Raw genomic sequence first — 15,071 nt, forward strand, 5'->3', positions numbered from 1 at the left:
TATCATCAGAGTCTTGCACAGTGCTTGGGACATGGTAGATGATAAACAAACATTTGTTAAGTGGATGAAACACATATAGAAGCTGTTTTAGTAGCTTTCATCCCAGGTTGTACATGAGACTTACCTGGGAATTTTTGTTTTTTTAAATGCTGCTGTCTGGGATACACCCCAGAGATTCTGCTTTAATCTAGGGCAATGTTTCTGAACCTTGGCTGCTGTATTAGTTTGGAGCTGTTATGTACCCCAGAAAAGGCCATGTTCTTTTAATCCATTCTTGTGGGTGTAAACCTATTGTGGGTGGGACCTTTAGATTGGGTTGTTTCAATTGAGATGTGAACCACCTCATTCGTGGTGGGTCTTGATCCTCTTACTGGAGTCCTTTATAAGAGGATGAAACACATACAGAAGCTAAGAGATGAAATTAAGAGAAGCTCATATGGAAAAGCCCCAGAGAAGCTAAGAGAGGACCCACAGAAACTCAGACAGGAAGCCACTGAAGCCAGAAGCTGAAAGCAACAAAACCCGGGAGCAAAGGACCAGCAGACGCCAGCCGTGTGCCTTCCCGCGTGACAGAGGTGTCCAGGATGCCGGCAGTCTGTCTTCAGTGTCCACGTATTATCCTGTTGATGCCTTGAGTTGAGACATTTTTCACTGCCTAAGAACTGTAAATTGTAAGTTCATAAATCCCCATTGTAAAAGCCAACCCATTTCTGGTATATTGGATTTCATCAGCTTTAGCAAAATGAAATAGCTGTCTCTTAGAAGAATCACCTGGGAAAGTTAAACATCCACCCACTCAGGCCACATCCCTGACTGATGATACCAGCCTCTCTGGGGGTGGGACCCAGGCCTCTGTATTTTCACAAATCTCCCCTAGGTGGTCCTATTGTGTAGCCCCAACAGGCACCCCTGGGCTAAATGGAGAGCCAAGTCATGCCCACAAGCAGCGGATTATTAATTTGTTCTTAGATGAAAGCAAAAAAAATTATAATTTAGTGAGTCACTATTTTGCAGATGCCAAATAAAATTTTATGTTCTGTCCTTTCCAACTTTGCAAATTTAATTTAATTTCTGTGGGAATTGGATTGCTCTCTTTCAAGCCCACTTTATTTGCTATTTGTTACTTGGCTATTTTGTTATTGGTATTGGGTAATTTAAGTGCTAGCTGTAGATGCTAGGTTTATTTATCTTTTAGAAGGCGAGAGTTGTACTTGTGAAATCATTCTTTCACTGCTCACACAAATAGGTGCTATTTGCTGAATTTTCTCTAACTATAAGTCCAAGTTCTCATGCAATGGAATGTGGAAAAATTCATGACTTGTTCATAAGGCTAAACTGGAAGTTGATGAATGTGTTACATATTTAAACTTTCATAGAAGACAGACAATTAAAGCAAAACTTCTTTTTAAAAAAGAGGTGCATGCTTCTCACTCTTGGGCCCACCAGAACAGGTTCCATTTAGCATCACTGAACTCTGTAAGCTCCTGAAGGGAAGGAAGTTTTCTTTTCTAATATTCAGACATGCTGCAGATCAAGAATTCATGCAGTTGAATCTGTTTAGAAATCCCGTTCAGAATGTTGGATTGAAAACATCGCAGCATAGAAAGGGATTTTTCTCTGCCAGGAAGAGGCCAGCTCTAAAAAAAAAAAAAGAAAAGAAAAAAAGAAAAGAAAGAAGATGAAAAACTCGTTGTCATTTGCAGCAGCTTATCTGTAGGATCAAGACGTCTTTTGAAGCTTTACTCATATGTGTGCATCTGTGTAAACTGCTGGTATAAATATGCATAGATGGGTGTCTGGGTGGATGCTCCCCAAAGTGTTAACATTATTTGCCTCTGAATGGTGGGATTTGGGGTGAAGTTTTTTCCTTCTTTATACTTTTATGTTGCATTTGAATTATTTCTTTTTAATGATCTGCATGTATTATTTGTACAAAGACAAAAAAGAAAATCTACTTTCAAAAGAAGAAGGAAACCTGGGGCTTTTCTCCTCAACACTAAGGAGCTTTCTGGCTGGAGTCATCTCTTCCCTCCTCTGGGACAGATCCGGATGATCCCACAGGCAGGAGCCCCCAGCCCAGGGCAGCAAACACTAAACCGACTCTGGTGCAGTGCAGCTTTCCCTGCTGCCCTGGCACTTTCAGAAAAAGGCAAATCTGTTTTATGGTATTATTTATCAAACAGATATTTATCAGGACATTTTTTTTTTTTCGCTTTTCCTTTTTCTTGCACAGATTAAATGAGAAATCTCAGAAATATCAGAAAGTCTCTTTTAAACTCAATGTACAGAAACAAGCCTAGAATTCCATGTAAACTAGCTCTTTTCTGGTATCTGGAATTAATGGGAGATGGTGCATTTAAGGATATAGATCAGGAATAAATTTTGGTTTCACAAGAGAAAAAGTTTTGTCTCTTCAAAGCAATATTTGGAGAGGATTAAATCTATTCTTAACAATTTATTTTTTCTCTGATGCAATGAAGAAAACGATGATGACTTTGAAGACTATTTGAACCAAACACTCCCACCGCCACAACTTGGTTTCAGGGATCTGAAACTAAGAGGAGTGAAGTGATGTCTCCAAGGTGCCATGGAGGTCAGCAGTAAAGCCTGAACTCGAACCCGGCTCTGCAGCATACACGGACCTACCTCCCTGTTCAGGCTCCAGGAGGTCGATTCCTTCCACTTCCCACTTCACATCAGATCTAGGAGGCGAGGCCCACATCTCCCTCGCCCCAACCCCTGAGCGGAACACCTGGTGATCGTGAACTCTGGCAAGAAGGCCAAGTATGACAGCGCACGCGGGACTGCGGACGGCCTCGCCCAGCCCTCACCCTGGCCACAAAAAGCTGTTGGCTCAGTAGGAAAAGTCCCTAACTGGCATTCCCAACTTCTGGTTTCTAGTTCCCACCATGTAACACGGAGTTCTTCCCATAACAGCATTTGCAACCTTGGCTGCACGTTGGAATCACTGGGGGGTGATTAAAATACATAGATTCAAATGCCTGGGCCCCCACTCCTGAGATATTGATGAAATTAAATGGTCTGGGGCAAGAGCCCGACATCAGCATTTTTAAAAGCCTCCCAGGGGTTCCCACTTGCCCCCAGGGTTGAGCCCCAGTGGGATGTCCTCAGTCTCATCTCCTCTGCCCTGCAGGAGACATCTTCAGATGCACCCACACACCTGCTGAGAATCTGGGGCAGGAGCAGCAGCTGTGAAAAGCCCTAAGCGCCCCTTAATCCTTCTCTGTTAGGTTATATGAGTAAGGCAGAGGGTTACCTGCAAGGGAGCCCTTTCTCCTTCTCTGTCACCCTTGGAAGAAGCGGATAACAGTGGCGTAGACGGCCTGAAGGAACGCCCAGAAGAGTTCTCTGGCCAGCTTCTCTGTGTCATCCCCTCCGGGCCTGGGCCCCGGCTGGGTGGCCTTGACCGTGGGTTGGGTGGTGGGCCTGGCTTCTTCCAGCTTTTCCACAGAGCCCTGTCCAAGCTGGCTTGCATTCCCGGGTTTCGCTGGGGCCGTGGGCTGTGGAGGTGGCCTCGTGGCTGTGTCAGGGTGCTGCTGAGGAGCTGGGCTGCCCTGGAGGCTGGAGGCCACCAACTTCAGGTACGCCTGGGGACTTGCCTTCAGGCACACGGACGGCCTCAGCACGGGGGACCCCTGGCACGCGTGGCTCAGGCGCCTCAGCTCCTGCAGGACTTGTTCCCAGTATGGCTTGGGGTTGGCGGTGAAGGCAGGGCACATGCTGGGCTGCCCTCTGTACTCGCACCAGTATGCCGTGTCCTGGTTGCGACACTTGATGCGGAGCTGGACGTCCCCTAGGCCACTGGTGCGCATAGTACAGGAGTCTTCCCCTCGCGTCTGGAAGTGGAATTCCTCCCCGTGGCCTCCTTGCTTCTGCTTTGGGGTCTGGCCCAAGGCCCGCAGGCCACACAAGGCCACCAGCAGGAGGCAGGGGACGAGCCTCATGGTGACGTCCGGTGAGCCTGCCTGCAGCCTGGAGAGAGGACGTCGAGCCGGACAAATCACCCTTTAAAGGGCGCTGCACAAAGGACTCTTTCTCTACGAGGGCGGCCAGGGTGTTCCTGAGCTAAAGAAAGACACGCACGCACACACTTGGGTGTGTAGCATCTGGCAAGAGGGGACTGGCCACCAGGTGTAGCCGACCTCAAGCCGAGGTAACAGCCTTCCTGGGCACGTCAGGAGAGCGGGTGAGTCAATGGCTCTTCTTGTGTCACACACACAATTTGGGATTTGGGGATTTGCATTTTTCTAACAGTAGGGAGTTCTGTTACTTGTATATACTTGATGCTTGTAAAGGAACGGTCTTCCTTGTTCAAACAAAATTTTGGGATCTGCCAAGTTGGGGCAGAGGAGCTCTGGAGAGGTTTGTGGCTTGTGGCCTGGGCTGTTTCGAGGCTCTCCCCTCTGCCTCAGAGGTCCCCTCTTGGGGGATGCCAGGTAATTGAGCCCCCCCAAGTCTTGTGAGATGACCTAGCAAATGGAAAAAAGGCCCTGCGGGGTTTCCTTTTTTTAAGGGTGTGTGAGAGCGTGTGCCAAACACAAAGGCCCTCGGGGCTGAAAGTCCCCCGGAGCCTCCCAGGGCTGTCTTGCCAGTGCTGTAGCCTAGAGCCCAGCTCCCTGCCTGGACACACACAAGGAGTCCGAGTTGAGTTTGAGGGATTGAATCTTGACATTCCCACATGGAACCCGGAGTCATGGAGTGTTGCTATAGTATAGTTGTTGTGTTTCTTCAAGGCTGTCTTGACCCAGCTCTGAGGCCCTGGCTAGAGGACTGTCTGTTCCCTTTCTTGAGCAGCCGATTAAGTCCACACCCCAACCACTCTCCTTATTGGGACCAGAGGTGGATTGAATTGTGCACCCCAGTTTGAACATATTCTTGGTCTTTGTCTGCATTCTGGTGGGCATGGACCCATTGCTAATAAGATCTCTTCATCATGTTACTGCAGTTACAGTGTGGCCCCACTGAATCTTTAATCTGGATTACTGGGAAACTTGATATACAGAGTGAAAGTTAGAGCGATAAGCTGGGGGAAGCAGTCAGAAGCTGGAAGTTAACTGAACTGGAAGGGAAAGGAGAAGACGCCACCCTGTGCGTTGCTGTATGAAGGAAAAGCCGAGGAACCCCAAGCGTGCCCGCTAGCCAGAAGGTACCAACCCCGGGAGGAAGCCAGCCTTACAGCCTCGGAAACCGTGAGCCAATAAATTCCCATTGTCTAAACCAACCCATTGTAGGGTATTTGTTTTGGCAGCCAGGAAACTAATACAGGCTCCCGTAGTCCAGGACCCCCATCACCAACCCAAGGCCAAGTACCAAACAGCTAGGGACGGCCCGTACACCCCAGAGCCCATGAAATTATTCAAATTAGCCCATCCATTGGGAACCTTTGAAATCTAGCTAATCCTACCACTCTTAAGCCCCCTCCTCTGGGTCCAGCTTGCTCTTACCCTGTCCCCAGGTGCCACCCCGTGTGGCCTGCATGGCAACCTTCTCTCCAGAGCTGTAAGTAACGAAGTATTCTGCCTTTATCCATCTCACCACCCAAAGATCCTATGCTCAAACCTAATATCATATAACTAAAAAATACTTGCACAGCCTCCATTCCATGTGGACAGCCTGGGTCCTGAGAAGAATCCACGGAGCTAGAACTAAAACCAGGCCAAGCTTTCGTAGCCAGTGAGTGTTCAGGGCTCTGTCCAGCCTCCCAGAAGAGGGCACCTGCCCCAGTGCCCAGGAAATGGTGCCTGATCTGTGCTTGGCCAGACAAGTAAGTCAATTGGTTGGATGAGGAAGGGGTAGGTCAGGTTCCCAAAGATGGCGGTAAAGGGGCGAGCTCCAGGTATATGGGTCATGAGTGATGTCTGTGACCAAGATGTCCAGGGCAAGGAGTCAGTGGCAAGAGGGGAGGCTGGAGAAGTGGTCCTGCAGCCCCTGCACCAACCACCCGGCACTTTGTACCGGTGCCACCAAGGCACCCCCCACGCCCACCAGCATCAGAGGGCAGAAGACGCAGCCAGGGGATAGAGCCCCTGTGTCAATCAGATTGAGACGCCTCTGGAGGGTCTCCAAGCCCCCTCCCATGTGGTGGCCAGAGGTGGGCAGGTGGGGTTTAGCCCCACCCACCACACATGGCAGCCCTGCGCTTATGGCCAGTGATTCCCTACTTCCTACTGAGTTTTGATTTTATTTGGAAGGTGATGGGAAATTATCAAAAGAAAGCTGTAGTCACCTTTTTCTCCATTTTGCTTTTTGTACAGGCCAATCCACAAGGCCTTTGCATTAGCTGTTTTGCTGCCTGGAAAACTTTCCTGCCACTTTTGCAGAGGCCTCCTTTGACCACCCCATTGGTTACTCCATCACTGCTTCCTACTTTACATTTCTGAAAAGTACTGATTGCCATCATTTTCGTATTGCTTGTCCATCTTTGAGCTGGGGAGGCACGTGATCAGATTTGCATTTTATAAGATGTATGTAATTGCAATGTTGAGAAAGGATTGGAGGGTAGTGCGTGCAAGGCTATAAGCAGGGAAGTTAGTCGGCAAGATGTTGCCATGACCAAGCTAGCTGTGTGGTCTGAGCTGCCATAACAAAGATCCAAATTACTGTGCCTTAAATAAGATATAAGTTTATTTTTTTCTCATGGTCAAGAGATGAGAGGTACAGGGCTGCCAGGCAGTTATTCCACCTTAACATTTGACCTTCCAAGGTCTGTCTGGTTGTCACCACTTCCCAGCCGGTGGAAAGAGTCCAGAGCAAGCAGCTGTGTCTTAGTAGACACTCTGCATACTTTCCCTCACTTGCCATTGGCCTTTGCCCAGTCACTTGGCCACATCTAGCTGCAAGGGAGCCTAGGGAATGGGGTCTAGAAACCATATGTCCAGCCAAAACACAGGGGCCAGCAGCCTCAGAGAGAAGCCACAGAACCGAGAGCATCACGAAAGCCTGTGTGATGGCAGCAGAGGGGCGATGGAGAGGAAGACACAGGGTGGAGAGGAAGATTCCTCCTCCTGTGATGGAGTGGGCAGGAAGGGACAGAGACAGCAGACTTGGTTGATTCCCCTGGCTCAAGAGATAGGGCAAAGGCTGAGTAATTCAAGAAAGGGAACCTAGAGGCAGGAGCCAGCATGGCGGTGGCGGTGGTGGTGGAGGTAGTGGTAGAGTGCAGTAAAGGGCAGGAGCCTGGTTCAAGGCTGGGTTCAGCAAACCACGGCCCAGGGCCAGGTCTGGCCCACCTGTTTTCTTAAAAGTTTTACTGGCATGTAGCCATGTCCATTTGTTTACGTACTGTCTATGGCTGCTTTCGTGCCACGATGGCAGAGTGGAGCAGTTGCAACAGGGACTGTAAAATATTTTGCTATCTGGCCCTTTACAGAAAAGGTTTGCTGACCTCTAGTTGAAGTTATTTCAAAGTATCTGTGGGACATCCGGATAGAGTGTACAGTGGGCACAAGGGTTCCTGGAGCTCTACTGTGGCTCGAGATAAAACGTTCTGAGAACGACAAGGGCAGATGAAGCCAGGAGAGTGAATTAAGTCACCAAGGAAAAGGGAGAAGGTGCACCAGGAGCCCCTCAAAGGAGCAGTAGGGTAGTAACCAGATCACAGCGGGCTGAAGGATGGATGGAGGTGAGAAAGTGGAGAGAGACAGGTGTCAACAATTCTTTCGAGAAAATTATTTGTGAAGGGGAGGGGAGAGAGAAATCATGTTGCACTGATGCTCAGGGTGTCCCGTGGGGTTGAGGAAAGGCCTATTTTTTTTCTAAAAGATGAGGCCTTTAAGACCGTATCTTGCTGCTTGTGTGCGTGACACAGGATATATTCAGAAATAAACAGATAAAAGTTGCAAGCATTAAGCAATGGTATAATAAATTCAGTTGGCTTGAATAATGTGAATTTTGAATGGGGTCCCCATTTTATATAATTCTAAAAGAATTATATAAAATATAGCTTACTTTGTTCAAATTGCAAAACTACTGTGTGTAAAAAAAAAAATTTCATATGAATATTTAGGAGGACATCAGATAAAGCACAGTTTGACTGTAATAGGCATAATAATAGTGTGTATATTATCCCAGTTACTTGGATCCCTAATCTACAGTGGCTTCTGATCCTAAAAATTGAGGTATGAGGCTTTTTTGGACAGGATGAAGCAGGGAGAGTCAACAAGCCTCTTTGAGGAAGGAGGACATTTGCTCTGACCTTACATTACTTCCATATTTTGGACACTTTAATGAGGGGGAGGACATGGAATAAACATGGAACATAAGCTAAATTTCATCACTTAAAATTGAACAGTCTCTGGGTTTACTCAAGGAAGCAAAGCACAGACCCTGTTCTTCAAGTTCCTTTTTATTGATTTGAATCAGGGTGGTAATTTGCATATGAAAAGATCTAGTAAAAAACTTACATTTTGAATTTTATTATATAAATGCTAAATTTTGTTTGATAAATTTTAGAATCCTCATGGATAACCTGATGACATTTGTTACCAAATTATCCAGCAGCATGCCAATTAATGCTTGTGCTTATAAATCAGAAAACTCCCCTTAAGCATACACTGTACTTGGCATCTGTTAAAATAACTCCATTTTCTAATGAACAGCATTTTTTTTCTTTCCAGGTCTTTCTCTCTCCATTTTCAATTTGCTAGATGGAATTATGTTGGTTTCTCTGTGATCCAAACTGAACCTGATAAATCTCTGAAAAAGTGGGCAGTAAACCACCAGAGAGAAAGGACATGTATACTATAGGTCTCATCCATTTTTAGTGAAAATGGGTTATTCTCAACACCACCACAAAACAACACTGACATGATGGTAACCTCATTTAGGAAGTAAATCATTCAATACTCATTTGTTTAGAACACTCTGACTGGGGTGACAGAAGGTCTATACAAAGTTTACCCTACATAAAATGCATCTTTCCTGTAAACTGGTGCTATGTTTAGCACACTCTTAATATGACACTAGGTTAAAATCAAGCCATCACATTCGAATAGCTGTTTGACACAGAAATGCATCAAATGGAAATATACACACCCTATGTTATAGGGTTGAAATAGAAACCCAGTGTAAAAAATAAAAAAGCAAAAAATAAACAGGGATCATCCTTGAGTGGTGATGAAGACATGGACCATCAGTGTAATTGTGCTCATTCCCAACAAAGCACTGCCGGGACATGGATGGCGTCTTCCCCAGAGGGGTCTCCTCGGGGCCCCCCGAATCCCCAGGTCAGCTGGGAAGTCTTCCTAGATTGGGGAAGTGCTTGCAGCCCCAGGCGCTATCAAAAGTCTGTGGTCTTTTCCGCTTTGAGGGTCTTAGTGCTGTAAGGAAAGCCACACAACATGTTAGAAACTGGCTCTGAATGATTAGAACTATTAAAGAGACAACCAGGAAGGCAGAATCCTAAAACGGTCCCCACCAGGAGCCAACCCCTACAGAAAAGGTAAATTTGTTCAAGAAGCAGTTTTCTGGCTGCAGCCTCATTTGGGTTACCTCATTATTATTTTAGTTTCTGAAATAGCTTCTTTCAGTCACAGAAATACATGCTTGTTGCAAAATAAATAAATGAATAAATAAATATAGAAACGTACAAAACTTTTGCAAGTCTATAATACTTGTGATACATAGTTGCTACATATATTTCCAGATCTTATTTTTTACTATTTTTTGCTTTAAGTGAAAAAAATCATATTTTTTTACTATATGCATACACATAGTCATTGTGTGTATAAATATATATGCATATATTATATACAGGGGTTGTATATATTTATTAGCACATGGTCACTGTGTATATATACATATATATTATGTTAAATATACTATATGCTATATATGTAATTACACTGTATGACTTGTACTTTGACCTAAAATTTCCCCTTAAAATGTTAAGGGTAGCTATGTCAATTGTATGCTTTTAGTGTTCCAAAAATGAAAAACTACTCTGTAAGCCCTATAAATTCTTACACAAAAGTTATTAAACTTACCTCAAGCAATCTAACAGCTATCAATGTCCCAGAGTGCTAAAAAAAAAAAAAAAAAATACATATATATAACCTTCCAAGCAAAGTGGCAGGGAAAACCACAACCTCTGTGCTGAGAAGCAGCCACACAAATAAAGGGCACTGACAGATACAGATCATACTTCAGAGAGTTTATCGGGAAGAATACTTCAGATAAAGAAAAGGTTGCATGCTTCTAGCTTTCATTTCTACTGCTTAAGGAAAGGATAGTGAAACAAGCTATAAACAGAAGAACTGTGACCATGTGCAGTCTTGGGTGAAAAGTGGTAACGGCTGCTAAGACTAGGCACAGAAGATGTCACGCTAGTGCCAACTGGCAGAAGCCAGCCCCTGCCCACGACCACTAATCCGTCAGCGCTGGGACTGGAAGACAGAAGCCCTGCAAGTTCTGCAGGAGCCTGGCTACAAGCGGAGCCCCAGGTGCCAGACGCAAGGGTGTGCATTTCCTCTAAGCGCCCCCCTGGGTGAACAATCAGCAGTGGCCCTCCTGTCTTCTGAGATTATTCCCTGAGCATGGCTTTGACAATCAAAAAACTAGGGAGAGACAAGCAAACTCTGTCGGGAAGGTCTGCGGTGTGGATGCTGGTCTGACTCGCTCCCCATGGTGACTCTGGGCAAATCACAACCTGCCTGAACCTCGGGATACGCCTGGCCCTGCCAGCCCAGGCGCTGCTGAGAACCACAAGATTTGGGGGTGGTAGTGCATGGAAAGTGTCCAAAGCACCGATGGCAGAGCCATTCCTTCTTAGGCTCTGAGGTGCTTTACTTTGGAAACTACACGTTTGACCATATGTGGCTCTTCCTGGGCTCTTTATTTATGCTTTCAGTGGAGAAGCAAACTCCTTACTGAAGGAACTTGGAGGCTCAGTGGGAAAGGGGATCCACGGCCCTCTGCTCTGGGGCTGCCAGACTACAGGCTTTGGGGTCATTTCTAAGGAGCTAAGGCCCCCCACGTATTGGGATTCCTGCAGCTCCCAAGACATGTCCACTTCTGCCTTTTCGTGCAGGGGGATATTTGGATGCTGTGCACATTAACTGCACCGCTGGTTCTTCTCCTCCACCCAGCCATGCCTCTCCAAGGACCTCCAGGCAGGTTCCACCACCCCTTCCTGACAAAGAGGAACCTCTTTTGAGCAAAGAGGTTGCTCAAAACCAGAAAGTAGGCAGAATGACCCAATCCGTGCAATTTAAAAATAATCCTGGAAGCTACTAATGTGAAGGGAACAACAGGTCCAAATTACTTGCGATCATGAGGATGGGGCGGCCAGCACAGAGAAATAAAGGAAACCGACCCGTGCGGACAGGACCCGCCCCTCCCCAGAGGAGAGGCCACACCCTCGTCGCAGCATGGCAGACCTGGTTTGGATTCGGTCTCCAGATCTCTCTCAGCAAAGGGCTCCGGGCAGCCTGGACCAACAGGTGGAGGTGGCCCAAGAGGTGGAATCTATTTGCCAATGATGCACTATGGGCTTTGCTGAAAAAGAAAGGCCCTGACCCCCTAAGACCTGGAGCCTTAAACATGGGGAGAGGATCTAAGGATCCCTACAGACCCAGTGGCCAGAGCTCGCAGCCCAGGCTTGCTCCTTCCACATTCCCTGTAATCACCCATTTCCTCTTGGACTTGTGGGGCTGTAGCTCTGCAGACTCTTCCCCCTTCTATCTATGAATCCTCAGGACAAAGTAAAGGAAGCTTCTATGGTAGAAGGAACCAGAAGATTGGTAGACATCTGCTGTTTGACCCACCCCATAGTATTTTTTTTCCCGACATTGTTAACACTTCTGTCATCTTGGTAGTTTTCAGAGTGAAGAACGGACAAGTTATCCAATCTCTCTGTGCTTTTCTACCTCCTTCTTGAGACCTCTTCTTTTGCCCCCCTTTTTAGGAGAAAGAATATTCCCTTAGTTAGTTCAAATCTCAGCCCAGCCTCAGACTGGTTCTGGGATCTCAGGCCCAGGTCTCACTTCTCCGAGTCTCCTCTGTAAAGGGGAGATGCCCACAGGCCGCGAGGGCTGGGGGGAGGCCTGAGCAGATCGAGGGGAGCAGCAAGCCTGCCCCGACTCCTAGGGTGCTGGGCAATGCTGGGGTCCACTTCTCTCAACCTCTGTGCCCTGCAGAAAGCAACTTGCTCTCTTGATCTGTGGCTAGAGCTAAAGGCTAAGTTCACAACACTAAAGAGTTCATAGAATTCCCTGGAGGGAGAAAGAAAGCAACTTGCATGAGTCCCATGATCTACCAAGGCCAGGTGGAAGGTTCAGAAGCCAGTCATCAATACTCCCCAAGAGAAATGTTTCCACTCCCTACGCAGACCTTTGTGTGGGAGACAAAAGCATCTTTGGGATGAAAATCCAGGCTAATCGGGCTTCTAGGAAAGCCGGGTTGCCTTTTCCTTCGTGCAAAAACAAGCAAGCAAATAACCCATAGACTGGATGATGTATGTCCCACAATATTTCAGTCTCTAGGGATTAATTAAAGGGTATGAAAGTGTGTATTTGAGAAATGACAAAGATGAAAGGAAACGGAAAAAAACTACTATGTGAAATTGAGTTTGCCATTCCAAAGCAACAGCCAAGTTCACTCACTTCGTGGTTCCCACCTAAGAGCATTTCCTAGGGGAACTCACTATGAAGCAGTATTTGTTGTCAAATTGTTCCTACCTTGGTAAATTATTGGTGCCCTGATTTGTAGAAGGTGTTTTTTAAAGAGCCAACTACTTTTTTCCATATTCCTGATCATTTTGCTCCTGAATATATTTCTGTCTTGAGACACCAGCATCATCTGAAAACCTTTAGCAGTAACACTGGGTAAGAACACAGATGCCAGAATGTGTAAAGGCTTCAAAATTCAGGCTTATTTGGTACAGAAGGTCGCTTGGGGTGTCTTTGTTAACATCTGTAGACTGGATCAATCTGAGGCTGAGTGGAACCAGCTATGCTAACAGATCAGATGATCACATTTATCTTCCAAACCGCCTCTCAGTTCCATCAGAAATGTCAAGGAAATAACCAGGACAAGAAAACAAGATTATTGCTATAGTCATTAACAACAAGCCCTTAATTAAGGGCTTACACTGTAAAAGGGTTACCACAGTTAGCTCCTTTAAGCATCACAGCCCTATGCAAATGGGGCTCTTATTGTTCCCCTTTTACAGGTAAGGAAACTGAGGCTCAAGGAAATGAAATGGCTCTTCCACAATGACCCAAGTACACAAGTAGGCTGAGTGAGGATTTACCCCAGACTCAGATCCCAGAGTCTTCCTTGAGGGGCTCAGAGGAATAGAAATGAGTCTCGATGTCCTGTCCCTAGAGTTCCTGAGATTTAATTTTCTTGCTTCCTGATTATAAATTGACTCAAGACTCACTGCATTTCCTTGTCTACTGGGTCTGGGAAAACTGAAGATCTAAGAAATCTACCAAAGTTCTCACTGAATAGTGGAATATTCAGGTAGGATGTGAATCCTGATTTAACTGTTGGGATGCAAGACGCTGCAGGGGAACTTACATAGGGTCACAGTCAGTCATTGGTATTTTTCTCTTGTTGAAGCCAAAAGCTCTTCAATGTGCTCTTGGAATTATACTATAGAAAATCAGCCCAGATATGAATGGTTTCACCAAGTAGAAAGAACTCAAATTTATTGTGGACTGTTAACGACCTAGCTCCATCCTTCACAGAGATGTGAAGTGCCATGTTCCTCAAAAGGACAGGTGGTTCAAATATGTGTTAAAGTAGAATTACTAGGTATTAATTAATTAATTTTTTTTTTTTTTGAGAACTGCAAAGACTTTAATTGCATTTGTAATACAAAATGAGCAGCATTTCAGTTTGCTAAAGCTGCTGGAATGCAATATACCAGAAATGCATTGACTTTTACAATGGGGATTTATTAACTTACAATTCACAATTTTGGGGCAGTGAAAATGTTCAAATTAAGGCATCAATAGGAACATAACAAGGTACTTATAATACAACTGGGGCACTGCATCTGTTTTTGAATTTCAACATTAATAACCCAAAATGAAATGTTTGTTAGCAAGGGTGGAGAGCAGTGATTATTTCTCAACACAGACTGCAATTATGAATTTCTTTTCCATGTTTGCTACCATCATTTCCTCCTCCTGTACAGAAGTTACATCCAAGAGTTGCCAAATGTCCAAGTTATGTGGGTAAACTGATGAATAACAAGAACCACAGCCAAGGTTCTTAAGCCTAGGGAATCGATACTTTTACTCTAGAAAACAAGGCCTCCCCAGCCCTGAGTGGCCCCTGTCTCTCATTTTTGCTGGCAACAGAAATCTGCCCCTCAGTGAAGGGGCTCTGTGGCTGTGGGAAAGGGCAGGAACAGGAGCATGACAAGTTGGGCAATGTCAGAGACCTGCCAACTTCCACAGCATTCAGCTCAGAGGCTGAGAATTAGTGGAAGTCTGGCCAGCTCTGATGACCATTTCTAAATAAACTAGGGTCCACGTGTTGAGGTTCCTGGCATCTCAGATACCATATCTCACACTGACACTTCCCTTTCACCTGCAGAGGGATTTCTTGGGTGTAGCACACACTTCCAGATCTACCAGTTGTTTCCCTCTCAGATAGCATGGAATCGCATCTTCTCGATTCCCTTCTATGAGGGATTTGTGGCCAGTGGGGAGGCGGTGGCCTCCAGCTATCAGATTCTTCAATGTCTGGCTCAGCTGCAGAAAACTGCTCTGTCCGAGGTCTCGTCCTTCCCAGGAGGCCCATACCCAGTGATCCAGCCAGCTTGGCCCATTGTGGGGGTATAAAGGCCCAACCAGTTTGACTCAACATGTGCAGCTCTTGATAGGCAATTCTTGTTCCAGATCTCAAAACCAGGTGGGTGGAAGCTTTGTCAACTTCTCCCTCTGCACAATCCTGCTTCCCCTCCCTTCCTTCAATTGGTACGGGTTCTCATCAACAGCTTGTACCCCAAACTCCATCTCAATGTTGCTTCAAGAAAACCCAACCTCTGACAGCCTTCCACCCAGGCCTGCCTCTCTCCATTGGGTCCTCCAAGCAGCACT

General features: G+C 46.0%; 2 protein-coding genes across 5 annotated transcripts in view; both read right to left on the bottom strand.

Annotated features, from left to right (window-relative positions):
- Positions 1–1,577: 1,577 nt before the first annotated feature.
- FGFBP2 (fibroblast growth factor binding protein 2) lies at positions 1,578–4,003 on the bottom strand. Its single transcript, XM_037828904.1, has 2 exons — positions 3,278–4,003; positions 1,578–1,637 (listed from the first exon to the last, which is right to left on the bottom strand). The coding sequence occupies exon 1, from the start codon at positions 3,963–3,965 to the stop codon at positions 3,306–3,308; it is 660 nt and encodes a 219-aa protein (XP_037684832.1). The 5' UTR covers positions 3,966–4,003; the 3' UTR covers positions 1,578–1,637; positions 3,278–3,305.
- Positions 4,004–8,347: 4,344 nt separating this feature from the next.
- PROM1 (prominin 1) overlaps positions 8,348–15,071 on the bottom strand; it is a 149,718-nt gene continuing 142,994 nt past the window's right edge. For all 4 annotated transcript variants that reach the window (XM_037829434.1, XM_037829435.1, XM_037829437.1 and 1 more), the window contains 2 exons: positions 10,005–10,040; positions 8,348–9,338 (listed from right to left, as the gene is read on the bottom strand). In XM_037829434.1, coding sequence (XP_037685362.1) covers positions 10,025–10,040 — 16 coding nt within the window. In that variant the 3' untranslated portion in view covers positions 8,348–9,338; positions 10,005–10,024. The remainder of the gene's footprint in view (positions 9,339–10,004; positions 10,041–15,071) is intronic.

The sequence above is a fragment of the Choloepus didactylus genome, chromosome 3 (genome assembly GCF_015220235.1).
Source record: "Choloepus didactylus isolate mChoDid1 chromosome 3, mChoDid1.pri, whole genome shotgun sequence".
NCBI lineage: Eukaryota > Metazoa > Chordata > Mammalia > Pilosa > Megalonychidae > Choloepus > Choloepus didactylus.

Bases quoted from the DNA above. Each gene is read 5' to 3' on its own strand.
- FGFBP2 (XM_037828904.1), bottom strand. From the start codon at position 3,965: ATGAGGCTCGTCCCCTGCCTCCTGCTGGTGGCCTTGTGTGGCCTGCGG.